Source organism: Ostrea edulis, chromosome 5, assembly GCF_947568905.1.
Source record: "Ostrea edulis chromosome 5, xbOstEdul1.1, whole genome shotgun sequence".
NCBI classification, from domain to species: Eukaryota; Metazoa; Mollusca; class Bivalvia; order Ostreida; family Ostreidae; genus Ostrea; species Ostrea edulis.
The window spans coordinates 58,492,399-58,516,006 of record NC_079168.1 but is presented as its reverse complement, the minus strand read 5'-3'; the positions used below and the strand labels follow the sequence as shown (position 1 = coordinate 58,516,006).

The 23,608-nt window shown below is 33.8% G+C and overlaps 1 protein-coding gene across 2 annotated transcripts; it reads left to right on the top strand.

Moving 5' to 3' along the window:
* The first annotated feature begins 6,366 nt into the window (after nt 1–6,366).
* Nucleotides 6,367–23,190, top strand: LOC125652405 (exportin-1-like). Of its 2 annotated transcripts, none has more exons than XM_048881593.2 (24): nt 6,367–6,477; nt 9,982–10,137; nt 11,172–11,346; nt 11,486–11,592; nt 12,159–12,274; nt 12,369–12,483; nt 13,561–13,680; nt 14,242–14,296; nt 14,603–14,676; nt 14,836–14,994; nt 15,206–15,406; nt 15,515–15,653; nt 15,756–15,859; nt 16,847–16,924; nt 17,054–17,210; nt 17,351–17,514; nt 17,916–18,155; nt 18,290–18,475; nt 18,747–18,869; nt 19,097–19,244; nt 19,522–19,749; nt 20,129–20,294; nt 20,406–20,502; nt 20,760–23,190. In XM_048881593.2, exons 2-24 carry the CDS (start codon nt 10,006–10,008, stop codon nt 20,904–20,906), a joined length of 3,231 nt encoding a protein of 1,076 aa, XP_048737550.2. In that variant the 5' UTR covers nt 6,367–6,477; nt 9,982–10,005; the 3' UTR covers nt 20,907–23,190. The 2 variants fall into 2 exon arrangements, with proteins under 2 accessions (XP_048737550.2, XP_048737551.2); XM_048881594.2 differs by having other exon boundaries at nt 6,422–6,483.
* Nucleotides 23,191–23,608: the final 418 nt, after the last annotated feature.

The window sequence follows — 23,608 nt, the reverse complement described above, 5'->3', positions numbered from 1 at the left end:
CTCTCGGGGAATTAAAACACTGGGACAGTAGTCTGTTCTAATATTTCACCAGAGAGCTACATGTATACAGGTCTGCACCTACACCTAAACATTATCAAAATATATAATCTTATTTTACATCTAAATCAGATTAACGTGACTAAAATGTATAATGTAGAAAACCTTACTAAATATTAAACTATCTTTGTTACATATTTGTTAACTTATCTAATATTTTTTCGTTTGATCGCGGTTTCAATAAAAAAGTACAAAAAACTGCATCAATACGCATAACGTTAAGATGTCTTATTGCCTAATTTAATCTCCAAGAAACTCTGTATTACAATCCAGAAATGAGCAGTGACGTATACATAAGCTTTCTGGACACAAGTAAAGCATTCCGTACAGTGTGGAGAAGAGGGCCAATGGTCAAGTTGCACAACTTAGGTATTAGAGGAAACATTTGGAAGGTTAATCAGACTAAATCACACTGGTTTCCCGTCCAATAAAGCGTCCGACAAGGTGGTGTTTTATCAACCTTTTTGTATTTTGTTTTCATCAACAATATGTTAGACGAACTTCAACTCCTAAATACTACTTACCATGTGGTGTTCGACAACAATTATCATTCTCCAGCTCAAGCAGATGACATTAATTGCTTGCATCATTCTTTCCCCCTCCGCTCTCCAATCGATGATGAACACTGCTTACAAATATGCTTGCAAATGGCGCTTCGAGTACAACGTTTCTAAATCCAGTATTTCATCGTTGCATGCAAAAGGTCAAAGACAACCAGCAATCATAGACATATTCTTCGGGAACTTCAAATTGCAATATGGACAAGTTTACAACCACCTTGGAATCCTTGCTAATTCCGTAATACCAAATAAAGTTCTCGAATTTCTAAGCCTGTTCAAGGTTTCGGAAATCGATTTACACACTATCCGACGTAGATATATCCCGAGTAAACCCTATGGCAATGGCTCATTTATGCAGATCAGTTGTTATGCCGTCCATTCTCTACGGCTGTGAACGTTGGAATTACACTAATAAAGAAGATTTAAGACGTCTCAACACACTTCAACACAGAATCATTAAACAAATGTTCAACCTCCCAAGACCCATCAATCAGATATTTGTGAACAATTCTTGAAAACCCTACCAATCACTGCAGAAATTGACACAAAGAACCTTTTTTTTTTTCATTGGCAGACTCTGTCGAATGCACACCAACTACTTTCCTAAAAAAAAAATTTACATCACGCTTGTTCTCTTTTCTGTATCAGCTTTCCGAGAACTAAATGGGCTTCATTCCGGATGTCTTGTCTCTCCTACAGACTTACCAACTGTCGGATTATCTCCATACCTGGCTTTCAACCGGATCATTCACTCCGAAATCATCCTGGAAGTCTATAGTTCGTTCTTCCGTTACTCATCGTAACAACCGGATCCAGCTTTCTTCCGCTTCAACACCATCTTTTGCATAATGTTTTTTGATTGATCGCGGTATCGATATAAAAGTACCAAAAAAAAAAAAAAGGAAAAAAGAAAAGAAAAAACCTGCATCAATGCACACACAAGCAACTATATCACTTGCGTTCGAGAACTCTTTTAGAGTAAATTCGAACCTACGCGATAGCCTGTGAATGCGCACAGTGAATTGTTGCAAACGTTTTCAGTCCTTTTTTCATTGCTACCGTAATCAATCGAAAAGGTACATATATTTAATAATTTTATTTCTTTAACCCTTTTAAAAAAGTCATACAATATGACGTCGCAATAAGTATTTCTTTGATGCAGAAATCAAGCAATTTTTTCCCAGTCAATCAGAATCAATGCAAATTCATCAAATATCGATATTGATAACACATTGCTAGGCCGTTCTTGGCAAGTTAATTTTGACTATGGGTAACTCCGTTTACCTGATCAAAGTAGAGGGCTCACGGCGGTTGTGACCGGTCAACAGCGGATGCTTACTCCTCTTAGGCACCTGATCCCACCTCTGGTATGTCCAGAGGTCCGTGTTTGCACAACTCTCTATTTTTTATTACTTGTAGGAGTTATGAGATTGTTCAATACTTATGCAAATGAGAAGAGTAATATTCACCACTTTTAAAAATTACACATATTTTTTAAAATGCTTAAAACGACAGAATTTGAAAATTTCGTTCGCAATATGTCCAATATTCGAATCTATTTTCAGGAAATTGATATGTATTAACGTAAATATCTTATATAGTATATGTTTGCAGATTTTTTCTTATAGGAAACATATTTTTAAAAAAAATCTTCGTTAATGCCAACATACAATTTTCATCTTCACATGTAGTCATTGCACACATTTGCTGCGTGAGTCCCTTGCCAGTGAACCTCAAAGAGTATAGATAGTTTCTCTCCTCTCGGGGTATCTTTTACCCGTGGCTGCACCTTTTCGTGAGTAAACTCAGGTGACCTATTGCAATTGGTCTGCTTCCGTCGTCGTCCGTTGTGGACTAAAAATGTAATTAACTTGGGGATCCGGGTTAGAATAGGTCCTCAGTACCCCCGTGCTTGTCGTAAGAGGCGACTAAACGGGGGCGGTCCTTCGGATGAGACCGCAAAAACCGAGATCCCGTGTCACAGCAGGTGTGGCATGATAAAGATCCCTCCCTGTTCAAAGCCCATAAGCCCGAGCATAGGCCTAAATTTTGCAGCCCTTCACCGGTCATATGAGTGAAATATTCTCGAGCAATATTCAATCAATCAATCAATCAATTAACTTCTTGATAACAACCATTTAAATTCTTTTCAAATTTGGTATATGAAGCATCTTTGGATCAAGGGGGTATAACCTGTAAATTTCAGGACTCCTGCACCTCTGGGCCTTAGGGGCGGGACAATAACTGTCAAAAAATTCACAAATTTTCAAAAATTGTCTTCCCTAGAACCACACATGTAAGAAAAACTAAATGCATCATAATGTAGAACAGGAAGACCTCTACCAAAGTTGTAAATTTCATGATTCCTAGGGTAAAGGTTCTGAGCCCAGGGCGGGGCCGAATTTGGTATACAGTGTTTATGTGTAAAACTTCTTCAGTGCTATTGATACTAGTACTAAATTAAAACTAAATAGATACTTAGAAAGAACAGGTAGTTCTTTACCAAAATTGTAAATTTGACGATACTAGAAGTAGGGGTTTTGGTATCATGCTGGGGCAAAAACGGTCAGTTATTAAATGTGTGAACAATAGAACATTTTTAACCTCTTCTTGATAACTGGCATCCCAATTTCTTTCACAGTTGGTAAGAAGCATTTTTGGAAAAGGGAGGCATAAATTGTAAATTTCAGGACTCCTGCACCCCCAGGGCCTTAAGGGCGGGACAAAAACTATCCCAAATTGACCAATTTTCAAAAATCTTCTTCTGTACAACAGCATATTTTTAAGAAAAACTAAATACATAGTGATATAGAGCAGGGAGGCCTCTACGAAAATTGCAGTTTGAGTTTATGTTAATTTGGCGCTCCATAGAGACCCGGGTTCAAATCCCATCAGAGGCATAAAAATTGTGTCTGTTACACTTAGATATATTCAGAACAGGATATTTTTTTCTAGATTTCATAGCCCTTGGGACTATTGATTCTTTTAACTAATATTCAGGTGACCGATAAGGCCCGTGGGCCTAGCCTATTGTTTAATTTCCCGACCCCATAGAAGGGGTTCTGGGGTGGTAATAATGTGACGTATATAATGCGTATAATGTTTGAATATTTCCTTCTTTACGTTCGCTGATGTTGAATGCATATATAGCAAGAGCGTGAAGGCCTCTACCAAACGTATACTGTTCAGGATCCTTGGGGTAAGGGGCAAGGCTTTTGACTCTAGGGTGGGTCCAAATTATAGTGTTTATATAACACATATTATATATTTAGTCCTCAGTATGAGTTCTTTCTGGTGCATCTGTGTCTTAAGAACACATCTTGTTTTATGCTACTTTTGAATATTCTAAAGAATTTAGCTTAGACTGCAGAACGGGGAAATTTGACAGAATGTTTAGTCCTTGGGACTAGTGATGCCTTGTTTTAATCCAATACTCGAATATTGTTATTTTATCTTCTTCTTTTTTTTTAAAACTGATTACCAGGTAAAATCCATGCAGTTTGAATTTGAAGGTCATCTTGTCCACAGATAACAAACATTAAAACAAATGTAAACAGGATGAAAAAAGATATATACACGTTTGTATCATATCTTGCGTGGGCCACTGAAATTCTGCCATACAATGAAAATTCTTGTCTAAATTTTATACATATAATTTTAAAATGTTCAGAAATTTATATATATATATATATATATATATATATATATATATATATATATCAATTTCTGAACATTTTTAAATTATATGTATAAAATTTAGACAAGAATTATCTGTGGACAAGATGACCTTCAAATACAAACTGCATGGATTTTACCTGGTAATCAATTTAAAAAAAAGAAGAATATATATATATATATATATATATATATATAATGGCGTAATTATGCAAAACAAGGGCAGGTAACGACATAAATTTAACGACGATGGGACGGGGGGGGGGGGGGGGGGGGGGGGGGGCTGGTTTATTATTAGATGGACCGCGTAAGAAAATGAACAAATTACGCTTTAAATAATAAATTTCGATATTTCAAATACTGTTATACATGTATATCATAATTCCCACTTTGGAAAGATGCCTTTAGAACCATGTAACTTAAACAATCACATCATAACCATAAAACATCTTGATATTTCTCAATTGTAAAAATGCTATCATTTAGATATTTAACAGATTAGAAATGTACAAATAACAAACTTGAAAGATGGTAAGCTTGTCACATATGTATACTTGTTATATCTTACTTTCAATTCAATGCTTATAAATAGCTGCATTAACTGTAGCTCTCGGGAAAAAAAATATTGAGACAGATCTGATCTGTCCCAGTATTTTTTTCCAGAGAGCTATGTACAGTTCTGCAGCTAACAATTTTAAAGATATAGAAGGTCAATTTGTAAATTCAGAGTGCCATGACATCACACAGACTTCCTATTGAAATTGGTAGATGATATAATGTCCCTAGAAATAAAATAATCTGCGAAAATTGCACAGCCCTCGAAAGTCCTGAAATTTACTTCCTTATTCAACGTGACAAATATTGTCAACAAAGATAAAAACTATTATGCATTCAAAGGTGAATAAATCAACTGATTTATCTGATAATGAAAACATTTTTTGGATTTTGAATTACGAAGATGTTGAAATTATGAACGCCTTAGGTAGGGGAATTCCATTAATATTAGGATACCCCCCCCCCTTCTCTCCCTCTCGATCTCCGGCTCCTCATCTTTCTCTCATACATGAAGACAAGTTATTCAGTTCCATTTGTAACCCTAATAGAAAGTAATTTTGTCCCAAACTCAAGTATACATACATGTATATATATACAAATACAAATATTTATTGGCACAAACACAATTACAATAATTGGCAAAGGCCCATTGAACATCAATACATAATGTTTACATAATTTTTATGTAGTCGAAAGTAATTGACTATATTCAAAACAGCCTCTAATAAATTTCACAGTAAATTTTAAGACTTTATGTATATCACTGTTACAATGTATTTGTAACATGTATCTTTCATTGTCCAGAGTAATATTTTCTGTGTTATATTATAAATGTTTTTAAGGTAGGTGTTTCTTAGCTTTAATAGAATAAGATTTACATTGAAAAAGAAAATGAATTTCATCCTCGATCACTTCAGTTATATCTACCACTTTCTATATAGGCTCTGAATTAGAAATAAATCTATTCTATTCTAATTGTGTTTATTAGCAAAGTAAGCTCCCAAAACATTTTAATTAATCAGCTATACTGTATCACAGTCGCGAATAGTCTAGAAAATCTATTATTAAGAATTACGCCTTAAGATCCGCCAATGAATTAATTTATGTAGTTTTTGTAACAAATACTTTGATTGGATGATGTGAGAAAAATTTTCCACGTTCTTAAAATCAATTTCGATGAAGTCATTAATTTCTAGAACAACAAGACATATTTATTATAAATATTCATACTCGTTTCAATGAGAAAAAAATGAACTCAGGTGAATAATAGTTATCATAAAGTTTAATTTCACGAAACATGATTTTGAATTCCAAGTATCTAATGACCAATCAAATAACGCGAACAATGTGAGTGAAGATACGGAAATTAATTAGTTAAGTATTTAACCCAATTATATCATCGCATATTTATTAGAATAGTTGAAATATTCAAATTTAAAGGAATAATATAGTTTGGAGTTTCGAATTCATAAAATAAACCCCAAAATCATGATATTAGAAATGCCGTTAATTTACGGATATTTCCGAAGTTCAACGAATATGGCGGTTGTGTTCCAGTTTCAACCGGTTGAGAAAATTTCGATGCATTTCTTAAAAAGTTGGGTGTATGTCAGTGGAAAAGTTCTTCGAGGTGAGTGTACGTTTATGTGGAATATTTTAATCGTTAGAAGCTGAAATGACACCCAAAAATGTGTCTGAGATACACAATTCATTATAGATTTTCAGTTTTATGGAGGCCGCCATATTTGAAGCTACGGAAGCATATTTCATGTTTATCACGTGACTGACCGAATTTGCGCGGTCTATAAGAAAGGAAAATTACTGGTGACATACGGTCAATCATTGAACTCATTCACTGATCGGCAGTGTATATAATATTCATGTATGAATAAATTTAGATCTACTTGTATAATGTGATAATGACATTAATTTAAAAAAAAAAAGCCTCTTGTAAATCTTGATCGCATTTTAGATTCAAATAAAATACTAAATTGAAATAGCATGTGTTGGGTAAACTCGCAGGGCCTTACTATTACTATAGTCATTTAAAACTATAATATTAGGTCATTCTTGAACAGTGATCTGATAATATTATTTTGGTAAAATTGTTTACGCAAGAGTCGTGTGATTGTCTTCTCGATATCGGGGTCTTGGGTGCGCTATACAACCAAATAAAAGTTTTATATTAAACGATTCGTAGACTTGCTCAAGTCTCTGACCAGTAAGTCATTTTAATAAAAAAAAAAGTTTGCAGACTTCTCTCTCTGTAATAGTGTAATTGTTCCAAAACATGTTTATGTTCTGACATAAAGAGGTATGAAGGTAAGGAGAAGAATAAAATTGGAAGAAGAATAAACAGATTTGCGCATCAGCGAACAAAGGGGCATGTCACATTGCTTGTATATACATGTATATAGTGTACACATCACAAAGATCAGCTGCACAAGTAGTGCCTTCAGTTTTGACCTTTGCAATATGCATGTCAATCAGGATTGTAGCAATGATAGATTTGTATATAAAATTTACCATGAAAGGGGACCTTAAGTTTTAGCTCACCTGATCAAAATTTTCAGTTTAAGATTTGTAAAAATATTACATATACACAGTCATCAGGCCTGTGATTTTCATCAATATTACTTTCTTTTAAAATTACATAACCATGTATTTAAAGGGAGTTTGAGATGATTGATAGTAAATATAGGGTTTCTATCACACTTGAACTAGTTTTGAATAAACCTTTAGTTCTCTTGAACACTCTCCCCAAAAGTTATTTTCAAAACTGAAAAAAGTAATATTTTGTGTATGATTTGGACCAGTTAATTTACTTTTAGTATTTTAAACTGTTTACTTTATATTTGGGCCTGAATGACCAGTGCTTAAAATGGGTTTTATTTTTGAAAAAGTTACTTGTATTTTGGTTACATAGTGATTTAGTTGAAGTTAACTTAAGAAATTATGATATAGATTGTTTTGAAAGCCATATATATTAGGCCTGATTATATCTAATTCAAAGATTTTGGACAATTCCACACTTGCATCAATAATCTGTCTCATAAGACATGGTAAAATTTATTAAACTGCAATTTCACACAAGATCACTTCATAATTTAAGTTCTTGTGTAGAAAGTGACAACTTGTCACTTACAAAAAATGTTCATGCTTGGGGTCATTGAACAAGGAGAGAACTCGTAAGTTGTACGAACTTGCTTCTGATCCTTTTGTAAAAATAGATTATATACAATAAAATACGTTCAAATCAACATGTTAAACTTTGTTTATTAACATTCATAACACCTCTAGCATTCAGAATACGATCTTTTAAAAAGGGTAGCAGGGTCAATATGTGAACAATGTAGTAGCCCATGGGCCTTTCATTCAGGACATTTTACCCCTTTCAAATGACCATTTGATATCAAACCTGGGACCCAACGGTAATGCAGTAGGTGTCCTAACAAGTATGCTTTTGTAAGATTGCTTTAAAATGTTGAAAATAATGATTTTTAAAGTACAAGAAAGTCTCATAAAGATAAAAATTAAGATATTGTTATACCCCCCGCAAACAAAGTTTGGGAGGGGGTATATTGGAATCACCCTGGGTTTTTTTCTGAAAATTTGTACTCATTTACTCACCGTATGAAGATGCATGTACACCTGGTATTTTCATATTGATTGGACAATTTTTCTTCAAGTTACAGGCTTTTTCCTACTTATGGTCATTCTTTAAACTATAATGAGTATATCTTAAAAAATTCTTGAAGGGATTTGATTTAAACATTGTAAATGCATTGTTATTAGACTGAAGTTATGCATTTCTTATTTTAGATTAGAATATTTAAAGTATTAAAAAGTTATGCTATAAATTTCTATTTTGATTAAGAATATTGTTTGAGAATATTTCAGAAACATACATTGAAAGGTTTGAATCAAACTTTTTATATACAATTTTTTATTAAAATAAAATAACATTAATGTATTACATATTGAATGTATGAATATTTCCATTTTCTATATATCCATTTTCTGTTCGGGGGGGGGGGGGGGGGGGGGGGGGGGGGGGCAGGGATAGACATTAACTTTTCATCTCACTTGCCCTTTGGGCAAGTAAACTCAAAGTTTTACTTATTACTTGTCCGAAAAATTTTAGACTCTAAAAAGCCTGTCAACCAGTAATTCTATAATTATCTTTCTCTGTCAATTGGTAATACAGTATGATCTACTAGAATGGGCCTTTGCTATAATCTGACGATTCGGTAAAGAAAACAACACTATATGAAGTTGGGTTTTACTTTCTAATATTTCATGTTCATCAAGCTTAACACAATTATTATAATAATCACATTTTCTACTAAAAATATCACTTGCCCCATCGGGCAAGTGTGTATTGAGTTTCACTTGTCCAAACTGGGTTTTCACTTGCCTCGGGCAATCGGACAACCGTTAATGTCGATCCCTGGGGTGTGTGTGATACTCTAACAATTTTTAAACCATGTACCAAATTAAGGCCTTTATAGGGAAATGATGATAAACAATTAAATTCTCTGGAAATCCTATTTATAAATATTAGTGTTTATATTCAGTATCACCGGAAATATTTTGATATTTGATTGATTCATTAATTTTTTTAAAGCATCATTTTCAATGATAAAAAAAATATAAAACTAGATAACCATTTGATTCAATAGGGGGGGGGGGGTGTTAGTCTCAAAAGGACAGTTCTAGTTTTAATATCAGAAGGCTATTCTGAAATCCTTTTAAAGATATCAAACTGACAAAAATGATAAGGCTTTAAAGCAATGGTCCAGTAACTTTCACATAAACGAGATAATTAAGGGTCTCAATAATGGAAGTTGATTTTTGAATTTTTATTTTCCAAAAATTTGAAATATTTTTGTCTGTTGAATCTTGAAATTATTCAAAACTAGGGAACTGAGCAGAACTAGGTAAACGACTGTACAAATGCACCATACTGTTCTGACACATTTGAAATGCATTTTCTATTGTCTTTATGCATGTATTTTTTGTCATGCTATATAGCTCCTTTTACATGTAAAACTATAGTGAATTGATTAGTTTGTAATTGGTAATGGTCTAATGGGTGAATATTAGAATGATAAAATTGTGTTGTGTTTTGCAGGTGATTTCCTCCTAAAAGATTTTCATGCCACCCATAACAATGAATTCGGTTAACCTCTCTGAGGAAGCAGCCAAGCTTCTGGACTTCAGTCAGAAGCTGGATATCAACCTGCTGGATAATATTGTCACAATGATGTACACTGGAAATGGACCACAGGTATACACATGTTGGAAGGATTAAAATAATTGTTATAAGTTCCTTGATCCCAAGGTTATTTTGTCATCCTATAATATATTTTTAAAGTTACCAGAAAAAAGGATATTATCACAGTCTATGGAAAGGCAGAATAAGGAATTAGACAGTATATGTTTGGTATTTCAATTGTCATGCCTTTGGTAGGCAAACTTTTTTCTTGGATTGTATGAGTCTGTTTTACATATATATGTTAAAAGGCAGTTGGCAGTAAATAAAGTTAATTTGTTGTAAATTCAACTTAGCTCTTATCTACCCTAATTCACAATCACTTGATTGTAAATTCCAGTTAGTTGAAGTCACTGACAATATGTGATAATGTTGATGATAAGTAAATGTAACATGTTTAGTTTTTCACGATTCGACTTTAAGATGGACTATTGTATGATGTTGGGTAGTTGAAAATTCTTCAAGCCTGATGTTCGGGACTAGCAAATTCCGTAGTCAGGCTTGGCAATTAGAAATGCCGTCAGTCCGAAGGACTTGCCTATTGTATAAATAATATGATGAACAAAAAGAGAAATGACTGCATTTCAGAATTAATTACCTCATCAAGTTAAAGTTCATAACTATATTTTTTTAACTCTTGCATGCGACCTGTCGAGATAGATCGCCATAAAAACAATAACAAATTTATAAATTCAAGCTGGACTTAGATATTTCCCAGTAGAACTTTGCAAAAATTGGCCCCTCAAGTCCCGGACTTGAGCATGTGGAAAAAAAATTTCAACCCGTCACATTGGCAAACTGGTGAGGGAAATACTGTATTACACCAAAATGTTTAGAATTATACCAATTTGTGATGAAATTACCCCTTATCATTATTACTATGGGCATAGGACGACATGTTTATTAACAGTAATTGTGATACGCCAACACTTCTCATAAAGTTGATGTTGCTGTTTTAAGGATTGAGATCAAAGTCCATATCATATTTGCATTTGTTTTGTTATATTAAAAGTGCAATTACTTAGCAGTCAGATTTATTTATATTTCAGCAAAGAATGGCACAGGAAGTATTGACAACCCTGAAGGAACACCCTGATTCCTGGACACGAGTCGACACAATTTTAGAATATTCTGTTAATCAGCAGACCAAGTATTATGCTCTCCAAATTCTAGAAAATGTTATTAAAACACGATGGAAAGTGTTGCCACGAGCACAGTGTGAAGGCAAGTTTTTGTTCATTGCCCTCATTTTGCTAAGTAATGTTCTTATAGTCTTTTGTAGAGACTTGCATGTATGATGCAATTGACAAAGGCTGTGTGTATGTGCACTATTTTTGACACTGAGTTTGTTCTGTGTATTCAGGTATAAAGAAATATATTGTGGGTTTAATCATCAAAACATCATCAGATGCTACCCTACTAGAGAAAGAGAAAGTTTATGTTGGAAAACTCAACATGATTTTAGTCCAGGTATGTAACAAATTTAGACCTGTCAGTCTTTCAAGCTTCAACAGTATTAAGGATTGATTTGGTTTAACCAATTGTTATCTTGTCAGTAGGTCAAATTTAACTTGGCAGTTTTATTCTGCAGAACTATAAAAATAATTTACATTGAAATAAACAACGCATCAATTGTTGATGGTGGTCAAACTTGGCATAATTTTCAGAGATTCTATGTCACTTATTTTGTGAAGACAGGTGTTTAATAAGGATCACTAATTTAAAAGGATAGTATAGCTGTCAATCTACCTCAAAAATATATATATAGCATATATATATATATATATACATGTATATATATATGAATTGTTTGTTTCATGCACATTTATATTATATTACATTAATCATTTGTATCAGTTTAAATGATTTTTTAAAAAAAATGGTTTTGCTCTTTTCTAATTTGAAATAGGAAGGTTTTTAGACGTATTTAAAATTATGAATTTGGCAGATACTATTACTGTAAAGTTAAGAGTTCTTTTTCCTTTTAAGTACTTTTATAGTGAAATGTTCTAGTAAATGATTTTTCTCTTTTTCAGATTTTGAAATATGAATGGCCCAGAAATTGGCCGTCATTCATCAGTGACATCGTGGGAGCGAGTAAAACAAATGAATCATTGTGTCAGAATAATTTGACTATTCTCAAATTACTTAGGTAAGGTAACAAGAAGAAATGTTCAAATTTTGTTTTTCCATTATGTAGCGTGTTGTGTGTAGGTTCTGAAGCATTTATGCATATCTTCTTTTAGTGAAGAGGTCTTTGACTTTAGCAGTGGTCAAATGACACAGGCAAAAGCCAAGCATTTAAAGGACAGTATGTGTAGTGAATTTTCCTCCATCTTCCAGCTGTGCCAATTTGTCATGGTAAGGGCATTGATAGAACACTATAAGGACAATCAAAACTCTCAATTTAGAGCAGTATTTTCAAGTAAACAAACATTGGGAAGAAACTGTTAGTTGTGTGTACCAACATCCAGAAAATCAATGTATATGTGTTCTCAGGGCCATTTGTTTTATATTAGTTGTTATACAGATTTTTTTAAATGCAAAATGTCCATTGGCAGCTCCAAAAAAAAAGTAAAACGTAGTTTTAAGATTCTACTTTCACTTTTGATACTGACCATTTGTAAACCCTGGGACTTTTCAATCATTTTCTATATGTCAGAGCAATTAAAGGACCTGAATTCAATCCGATTGTTCCCAAATCCTAATCAATGATGTTTATACTGCATCACGGGTCCAAATTACCACGTTTTATACCAACAATATAGAGCAGGTTATGAGGGGGAATTCCTAGAATTAAAATCACATGATTTACGTGTATACAATAAGGTTGTGGGATAGCGCACCCAAATTGAATGAAGAAAAATTTGGCAAACCTTCACTTTGATGGTCCATATCTCAACTTATAAATAACAACTTATTTATGAAAAAGCACATGTATTATTTTGATATAGGATTATTTAAATATTATGATGATTTAATACTGACAAATAGGTGAAAAGAACTTTTAATTTGCTCTTAAACTAAGACACATAAAGGTACATGTAACATGATTGTCACAACAAATTGAACGATGCAGAGAAGTCAGCTTAATATTATATTGGGCAATATTAAAACTTATCTAGAAGTAAAATGTCATCATCATGCCTTTCACTCAGATTATAGTGGATCATATTAAAGTGTTTAATTGATTACAATTATAAATGTAGAAAAATTTGAACAAGAAATGAATATTTCAAGATTTTTTAAAAACAGAATGTTACTAAACATTTGATCAGTGGTAACGATGATATTATAAATGATGTAAATTGAAATAAAATTTTTTTCTTCTTTCCAAACTGCGAACAGTGTGGTCGGCGGATCAGTAAAACAAATAATATAAAGAAATGGCCCTAACATTTCATACTGTGGATGTTTAGATATATGTTGATTTTGTAGGATAACTCACAGAACGCCCCCTTGGTTGGATCTACGTTGGAAACTCTCCTGCGTTTCCTGAACTGGATTCCATTGGGTTACATTTTTGAAACGAAATTGATCACCACACTTGTATACAAGGTAACAGAACCTCATTCAAACTTAAACCTGTATACAAGGTAACAGAACCTCATTCAAACTTAAACCTGTATGAGGACTTTTAAAAAAAGAAGAAAGGGTGTTGATGTTACTATCAGTTTAGCACGCACTTTGTAAGTTAATTGCTGTATTTGTGTTATTTATGTTGTCTTTTTGTCAATGTGGAAATTCAATGAGGGTTCTTCAGTTTTTGAATTTTTTTTAAAAGTGAAATGTGTGTCTTACCACAGAAGTAGTGGTAAAGTTAGTTAGAATTTTTTAATATTAAATTCTGGAGGTGGTGATGTAAAAAAAATATATATATCTGGAGATATAACACAGAAATTTCATTGTGTGCACAAAAAGTTGCATCATTAATAGAAGGCTTTCACGTGTATAAAAAATGAATCTGCAGCTCCCTGGCATATTCCAATTGTTTCCATAGAGCTAGAGTTCTGCAGCTAAACATTAAGGATTTGAAATGTGTGCATTGATAAGGAAGCAAATTCAGAAAGCCCTTTCTACTAACTATGAAATATAGGATTAATTGTTTTTTTTCTTCAGTTTTTGAATGTTCCACTCTTCAGGAATATCACTCTCAAGTGCTTAACGGAAATAGGTAAGTTACCATGTGAAAGTGTGGCTTTTATGCTGACACCATCTCTTAGATCACCATTGAGAGATTGTCTTATGGTGTTTTTAATTCCAGACCAGCCCAATTTTTGGGACAGAGTGAGTCATTGTCCTCTCTACACATTCACAGTATGATTGACATATCCCTTGTAATAATTCTTGTCAGATGGTCTTTTAATTTTCACATTACATGTAGATCAATTTCTTTGAATATTTGGAAAAGATAATCAATGTAACATACATGTATGATAAGATTTATTTCATCAGTTAATTTCCTTTGTACATCTTTTAGCTGCTGTCTGTGTCCAACAGTATGATGAACAATTTGTTCACTTGTTCAATCTTACTATGACTCAACTTAAACAGGTAAGAAAATAGTCTGTACTTTGAATACTAAAATTCGCTGTAGTATTGTAACATTTGTTCTTGAAATTCTTTAGGATTATCATACTTTATCATAGAGACATTTTTGTTTAGAGTCTTTGCCATAACACTTTTTATATATATAAATTTCCGTTAATGTAGATGTTGCCATTGGAAACAAATTTAAAAGAAGCCTATCAGAAAGGGACAGATGATGAACAGAAGTTTATACAGAACCTCAGCCTGTTCCTGTGTACATTTCTCAAGGAACATGGTCAGTTGATTGAGAGAAAACAAGATATGCACAGTGTCCTATTAGAGGTAAGTATGTAAAAGTAAAATGGGAAGGGATGGTACACGAATACATGTAGGAAATGTGTTCATCATTATTATGATGTACAGATATACATGTACATTAGTATGAAGTACAAATGTAGAATTTCTCATTGTAACTGCATGTTTTGACTCTCCGAATATCTTTCTTTATAAATTCTTCTACATGTTTTGAATGATGTACTCTCGTAATTCCTAGGCCCTTCACTACCTTATCTTGATATCAGAAGTGGAGGAGGTGGAAATCTTTAAGATTGCTCTGGAGTACTGGAACACTCTGGCTGCTGATCTCTACAGAGAGAGTCCGTTTTCTTCCAACACATCCCCCCTACTCATAGGGAAACCCCACCACAATGACGTGCCTGCCAGGAGACAGCTCTATACACAAGTCTTATCAAGGGTAAACACTAGTCCAGTGTCTATTATTCTTATATTGTTTCATTGTTTTGTAAACAGATTTTGAAATTGGTCTTTTAGGAATTACTTTAATTAAGATCTAATTGAACAGGTGCGGCGAGTTATGATATCAAGAATGGCCAAGCCAGAGGAAGTCCTGATTGTAGAGAACGAACAGGGAGAGGTGGTCAGGGAATTTCTTAAAGACACAGACTCCATTAATCTGTACAAAAACATGAGGGAAACACTTGGTAGGAATGCTAGAAAATTATCATCTTCATTGGGGATACTGTCGATGTATATCGAGTTCACTTATATAATGCTTGTTTATTTGCTTTATTTATTTTTTGCAGTTTATCTGACTCACTTGGATTATAATGATACAGAATCAATCATGACAGAAAAACTTCATCATCAGGTGGATGGTACAGAATGGTCATGGAAAAACCTAAACACAGTGAGTCATTGATATTTTTAGCCGAGTTGCAACGAAGTTGAACTCGGCTATTGGTTTGGTGATGCAGGTTGGCGGTCGGGCAGTTGGGCATCAACAATTGGTTTCCGGATGATAACTCGAAAAGGTTACAATCTAATCAAATGAAACTTTGATATATTGTTGGGTACCAGGTTAGGAAGACCCCTATCGATTTTGGAGGAAAATGGTCAAAGGTCAAGGTCACAGTGACCTAAAATAGAATGAAAATTTCAGAAAAATTTGGTTTCCGGATGATAACTCGAAAAGTTTAAATCCGAATCAAATGAAACTGTTTATATATTGTTGGGTACCAGGTAAGGAAGACCTCTATTGATTTTGGAGGGAAAAGGTCAAGGTCACAGTGACCGAATATAGAATGAAAATTTCAGAAATATTTGGTTTCCGGATGATAACTCAGAAAGTTTAAATTTGAATCAAATGATACTTAAAGATATTGTTATGTACCAGGTAAGGAAGACCACTATTGATTTTGGAGAAAAAAGGTCAAAGATCAAGGTCACAGTGACCAAAAATAGAATTTAAAATTCCAAAAAAAAATTGGTTTCCGGAGGATAACTCGAAATTTTTTAATTTGAATCAAATGAAACTAAGATATATTGTTGGATACCAGCAAAGCAAGGCCCCTATTGGTTTTGGAGGTCAAAGGTCAAGGTCACAGTGACCGAAAATAGATTGAAAACTTCAGACAAATATGGTTTCTGGACAGTAACTCGAAAAGTTTAAAACTGAAATTAGTTCTTCACAATTATAAATATGCCACATCATTCCTGACTTTACAATGTATCCCATGTAACTCAGCTCATGCACCCCTGGGTGCATATATTTTTCAAATCTGTTTGAAAGCTTGCAAGGATTTGAAGTATATAAGTGGAAATTTACAGGTACTTGGTGCTTGTAAAAAAAAAAAAGAATTATTATTGATGTTGAATGTGAATTTCCTTTTATCAGTTGTGCTGGGCAATTGGATCCATTAGTGGAGCCATGCATGAGGATGATGAAAAAAGGTTTCTTGTCACTGTTATCAAGGTAAGATAATGGGTCACTTGCCATCTCACTGAAGTTCATTGAAATTGCAATTTATCACAAATTTATTGCCTAATGCATGGATGTTATGTTTCATATTATGTATAAGAATGTGAATGTGTCATTGAACAGGATTTGTTGGGTTTGTGTGAACAGAAGAGAGGAAAAGACAACAAGGCCATTGTGGCCTCTAACATCATGTATGTAGTAGGACAATATCCTAGATTTCTGCGGGCCCACTGGAGGTTCCTAAAGACAGTTGTCAACAAACTCTTCGAGTTCATGCATGGTGAGTTTCCTTTTGCAGCTTTGAAAAAAATGTAAACTCATTACATTGTGATATTCATAGAAGAATTTACTGGTACCTTCTGTGGTAATTTGATAATCATTCGGGATTAGGTGTAAATTTTACTTTTTGTTTTTTTACAGAGACACATGATGGTGTACAAGACATGGCATGTGATACTTTCATCAAGATTGCCCAGAAGTGCAGGCGACATTTTGTACAGGTTCAAGTGGGAGAAGTAATGCCATTCATAGAGGAAATTTTAAATGGAATAAACACGATCATCTGTGATCTACAGCCACAACAGGTAAGGCATTTCTCAGCTAACATGGGGACAGTTTTGAATGATCTGGAAATGGATTGATGTTTTGAAAAACCATTTGTTTGACGGATTATGAACCTTTGATATGATTCCCCATATGTACTTTCCATCGTGTGATTGATGACTGTTGATGCACATGCACACCATAAATAACATTTATTACTTTAGTTAATTGATTCTTCTCTCTCTCTCTCTCTCTCTCTCTCTCTCTCTCTCTCTCTCCCTCCACCCCCACCCCACCCTCAAAAACTGTCTGCAGTGGAATCAACTTTCATGATAAAAATGTTCCATGTACTGTAATTTCATGGGAATATGAAAATTTAATTTTGAATGGAAACAATTTGCAAAACCTTGAGATCCTACAAGTACATGGTACTCTCCCACAGGTGCACACATTCTATGAGGCAGTTGGGATGATGATCAGTGCCCAGAATGACCAGGTAGCCCAGGAGCATTTGATAGAACGATATCTCTTGCTACCAAACCAAGTCTGGGATGGAATAATTAACCAGGCCACACAGAATGTGGAAGTGCTGAAGGACCCTGATGCTGTTAAACAATTAGGAAACATTCTCAAGACAAATGTTAGAGCTTGCAAAGCACTGGGTCATCCTTATGTAGTGCAGGTTAGTTTTCTACATGTCTTTAATCAATTTTGATAACTTGTTCATTTAATAGTTGAAAATAAATCAAAAGCTTTGGGAATTTTACCAAAGTCTGACTGATATAGTGAACAATTTCTGTACTCTCTGCCTTATAGTTGGGAAGAATTTATTTGGACATGCTGAATGTATACAAAGTGATGAGTGAGAACATCAGTAGTGCAATAGCAACAAATGGAGAGACTGTGACTAAGCAGCCACTCATACGCAGCATGAGGACAGTAAAGAAGGAGACTCTGAAACTGATTTCAGGCTGGGTCAGTCGGTCAACAGATCCTCAAATGGTGAGTACAAGAAAGTTACATGATGCATGTAAATTGGGAATGTATCTAGGTTCTGAAACAAATGTACCGGTATGTTTTTATTTATTTGCGTGATTTACATTTTGTTAGATACGCATTTCACTTTTTTGCATAAAAAATCTAAATATTTTCATGGAGTTTAGCTTTATTATAAATGGAAGAATTATTATTTTTTTAAAAATAAAATTTGACTTCAACACTTGGATTTGGATTAATGCTGATGGTTTTAATGGATGACTAATGCTCTGTTTAGGTGGCAGAGAATTTCATCCCACCACTTCTGGATGCAGTACTGCTGGACTATCAGAGAAATGTCTCAGCAGCTAGGGAACCTGAGGTTCTCAGTACCATGGCCACCATTGTCAACAGATTAGAGGTAGAACTTATTTGTATGCTTTTGAAATACTGGTAACTTGACAAGATACATGAAAAATTAAACATACATTTACTGTTGAGCCAGTTACATAAATGTATTGGAGATTAAGTGGAAACTTTGAGGGGAGGGGGGGGGGCAGTTTTTGAAAATACCGTACTAAATTTGAACTGACAGTGACAGATTTTGGTAGTGTTCTGATACACATATATTTCTGCTGTTCCAAACAGGGCCATATCACAAAGGATATCCCACAGATATTTGATGCTGTGTTTGAGTGCACACTGGAAATGATCAATAAAGATTTTGAAGACTTCCCAGAACACCGAACAAATTTCTTTTTGCTGTTACAAAGTGTTACAGCACATTGCTTTCAAGGTACAACATTTTTCTGCATAGATTTTGGTTTGCTTTGTTAGTGCTTGTTTGGAAATTGACCTGAATATTGATCATACAAGTCTGAGCATTTTGAATACTTCTAGCTGACTAAAGAATACATAATGCAGGATTTGAATGATTTGTCTGTTAAAAGTTTCTTATGAATCGCAGAAAGTGATAGTATTTTGTACATTTTACAAATTGGACTGGTAAACTTATTAATTGTCCAACCTGCTAGGAGTGCTGCATGTATGTGTATTGTTCCTGTCTTTTACAGCGTTCCTGAACATCCCACCAGAACAGTTTAAGTTGGTGTTAGATTCTGTGATATGGGCTTTCAAACATACAATGAGGAATGTAGCAGATACTGGTCTGGACATTTTATATACATTATTACAAAATGTTGCCAGTCATGAAGAAGCAGCCCAGAGTTTTTATCAGACCTATTTCACAGACATACTGCAACATGTGTTTTCAGTTGTGACAGATAGTTCTCATACTGCAGGTACAGTCTTTAAAACTATATTGGATGTGATAAAACATTCTACTGGTTAGAGGATATGTTGGGAGATTATTAAAATATTTACAATTATATGCAAAAGAATTGGAAGTTTTTAAGACACAGATCTGAGTAATATTCCCAGTTTTAGTTACTAACCATGCTTACTGATTTAATCTGTAGTTTTTTATTTTCACCTTCAAACCATGAACTGTCTGTGTTTTGAGATAAAAGATTTGAATATCTTCTTTTTGGTGTGACCACTGCATTCACGTGAACATACATGTTTCTTATTTAATGAATACTTTTCTAAGAAATATTGTACTTTGTACAGAGTAACAAGTTATTGATCTCCGTTTTGATTTGAACGCTTTTTGTTTTGCAGGATTGACAATACAGGCTACCATTTTGGCCTATATGTTTTCTTTACTGGAAAATGGCAAGATCACTGTCACACTGGCCCCCAGCTCAGGACCCACTATGCAGAATGTCCCCTATATCCAGCAGTTCCTCATGAATCTCCTCAAAGCAGCATTCCCTCACTTAAATGAGTATGTTTTCAAACAAAGTCAACAAATAAATGTTCCTGTGGTGGAATACTGTGGAATTTAAAGGTTAATAAGAAAATTCCAAGATAATAATATTTTGTACTTTTTTTTCAGGCCTCAGATTAAAATATTCATCGAAGGTCTCTTCAGTTTTGATCAAGATATTGCAGCTTTCAAGGAACATCTTAGAGACTTCCTAGTACAGATCAGGGTAAGAATTCCATGCGATTTTTACTCACAATTCATTAAAGTACAAAATGGGCCGTTTGGAGAGTGATTTTTAGTTAGATGCCAGTGTTCATTGTTTTCATGGGCCATGAGAAATCAAGCAATCATCAAAGTACACTTTGCTAGTAAAGGAAGAGCATATAGCTGTTTTTTAAGATAGGAAATTGCATATCAACTGAACTATATATATTGACAAATTTGTGAAAATTGTGGATTCATGTTTGTAAATTTCTTTTGCAGGAGTTTGCTGGCGAAGACAACCAGGACCTTTTCATGGAAGAGAGAGAATTAGCCATCAAACAAGCTCAGGAGGAGAAACGCAAAATCCAGATGTCTGTGCCAGGAATTTTGGGACCTCATGAAATTCAAGAAGACATGCAGGACTAGTTTACAATATATGCTTCCTCCAGTTTTGCATGTAGCAGTGCAGGTTAAACCTGCACTTTAAAAAGTATTCTCGTCTTAAAGATGTGAAGCTAACATTTACCCCTGAGGCCATAGAGATGGGTTATTACAGTATTCAGCTGGCCTTCATTTGTTGAATATTGGATTCAGCTTGGCCTTGTGTAGTTGAATGTCGAATACAGAGCATAGCTAGTATGGCATTACAAGTGGTTTCTTCTGAGCTCGATTTTATCAACTTGCTGGGAGAAGATGCATACAAATTTACTATACATCGTCAAATAAAATTTTTCTTGCGAGGTTGAAATATGATCTATTGTGTCTAGAAATTATTGCAATTTTTATTTTAGTGAGAAAAAAATGACAACATATTCTAAATTGTTTGAGAGAATTTGATTGTATTCAGTTTTGTGATACGTTTTCTTGAACTTGTATGAAAATTGTATGTAGAGGTCTGGGTATTTTCAGATTATCAAAACAGGCAGTAGTCTTATTATGTTTGTGATTGTTTCCTGAGTGAGTATGGTTGTACAGTAGGTTTTTTTGTCTGGGGATTAGTTACTACAACAAACATTGTTTCATGGAACCGTTTACTATTGTGCATTAATGGTGCAATAAAGACTCATATAGTGAATATGCTTTTTCTATGAAAAAGATTGTATTCAAATATTATGTATTCTTTAGAAGCAAGTTCAGCATTACATGAAATGATAGCTTTTCCAAGAACTTGGTGTAAGAGAATTTCTGTTTCAAGAACTTGGTGTAAGAGAATTTCCCAAGAATCCAGTCTAATAGCATGTGGAGAACGGGATATGAAAGCTGTCTCATACCAATCTGTTAGGTCATTGATATGAAGCCTTTATCACATTTTCAGAGTATTTGTTTCTGAAAAGCTTTGTGTAAAATATATGAAAAAGAAAAGAAAAAAAAGAATATCATGTAATAAATGCATATTATTTCTACAGTAGCCTGATCGAAATAGTCGGATCACGTCGAGTTGATAGATGCGGATCATCAGATCACACGAGACACAAGATGTGATCCAACTCTTCTGATCAAATTACTGTAGTAATGATAAATTTATTATATACCACCTTATGCATTTTTAAATCCACATTTACAAGATAATAAATGTAATCCAAATTATCAAAAACACAGACATACAGTGAAATTATATTTTGTGTTCGCAGTTTTGTTTGTGACGCGGTTGATATTTTCTACTAAAAACGTTGCGTTGATGACATCATCAGTTTCAGAGAATACTGATACAGAATCGGAAAACCACAGTGTGGTGATCTGGAAAATTGGATCACACACCATGAAATCAACAGTATAAAAAAACGAAACATTGATGGGTATATAATAAAGGTGTATAATGTTTGAAAATGGCTTAACAGTTTTGTAATACTTAGTACATAGAAGGTTTTACTTCTGGTACAGCTGATGCTACATTTTTCCAAAAGCAATTTTGTCATGAAGTAAAATTGTTCAGTCCATGTTAAGAAACGATAACATATACACATTGAAGAATTGTAGTTCATTGTCACAGTTGTGATTGTAATATTGTGTATTGTGAGATTTCCTAAGAATGTCATTTTTGCATTCCAAGTGTTGAATGTTTATATTTTACATGTTTTCATTTCAAACATATCTTTCCCAGAGTTTCTCTTCTTTTTTTTCATTTTTCATCTTGAACAAGTATAATGAGCCCTGTATAAATAATCATATCATTTTTTCTCATGTAAGATCTGCCTCATAATATCGATCAAGTGGACTAACAATCTCGTATGATACCGGTCAAATTTATGCTGTTTCAAATGCAAGGAAACTTGTGTGATCTGGATGTTGTACAATCCAAAATGATGTGTAAACTTGCACATATTTTGCGACCAGACTTTGAATCTGATATATTCTGGATATTTGTAATACGAAAAGTTTTCGCTGGTACCATATCTAGATTGCACAAGTCTCACTGTACCAGTTTGGTTTCTCAAGAACATTTGTTGCTATCTGAAACTGTTATCATAGGAGGGTTAAAAAGCCATTGTGAACTTGTAGCAAGTTACTATTTACTCGCGTGAATTGCTGTTCATTAATTTATTTTGGTGCTTCTTTGTTTCAGCATATATAAATTGTCACTATTCTTGTTTTATTACCATGCTAATCAAACGAGTGATTCAGACCCTCTGTAACATGTATCTAATCATGCATTGTTTTCTGATTAGTAAACAGTAATGATGATTAAAAGACTAGAAAATATTAATTAAAATACATGTGTCATGTTTCTTTTCATCTAGATGTGACAGATATCCTGCCCTTGAATATTTTTACCCATCATGTCTGTAACATTTTGCTACCAAAGGTGCTCCCTCTCTCTTTTTTTTTTTATCACAAAGGAATGTGTTTAAAAGTCAATTCATGCAGTTTATCTCTGAGAATGTATATTTATACAAAGATGAAGCCTCATAAGAAAAGATAAGATCAATGAAAAGGCATAAGATAGGGGGATAAATGTATTTAAGCAATTACAATTGCTTTTGTACAACTTGATTATTTTTTTTATGGATTGGAGAGGATGTACAAATATGTATACCTGGGAATGAAATCCAGGATGTCTACAGGTCAGGTGCTGGAATAATCAAGTTACTCGTAGGTTATTTACAAGTCAGGTGCTGGAATAACCGAGT

Excerpts from the sequence above, each read along its gene's own strand:
- LOC125652405 (XM_048881593.2), top strand. The coding sequence starts at position 10,006 with ATGCCACCCATAACAATGAATTCGGTTAACCTCTCTGAGGAAGCAGCC. Across the intron at positions 18,156-18,289 it reads GTCATCCTTATGTAGTGCAG|TTGGGAAGAATTTATTTGGA; the intron begins GTTAGTTTTCTA and ends TCTGCCTTATAG. Across the intron at positions 19,750-20,128 it reads AGATAGTTCTCATACTGCAG|GATTGACAATACAGGCTACC; the intron begins GTACAGTCTTTA and ends TTTGTTTTGCAG.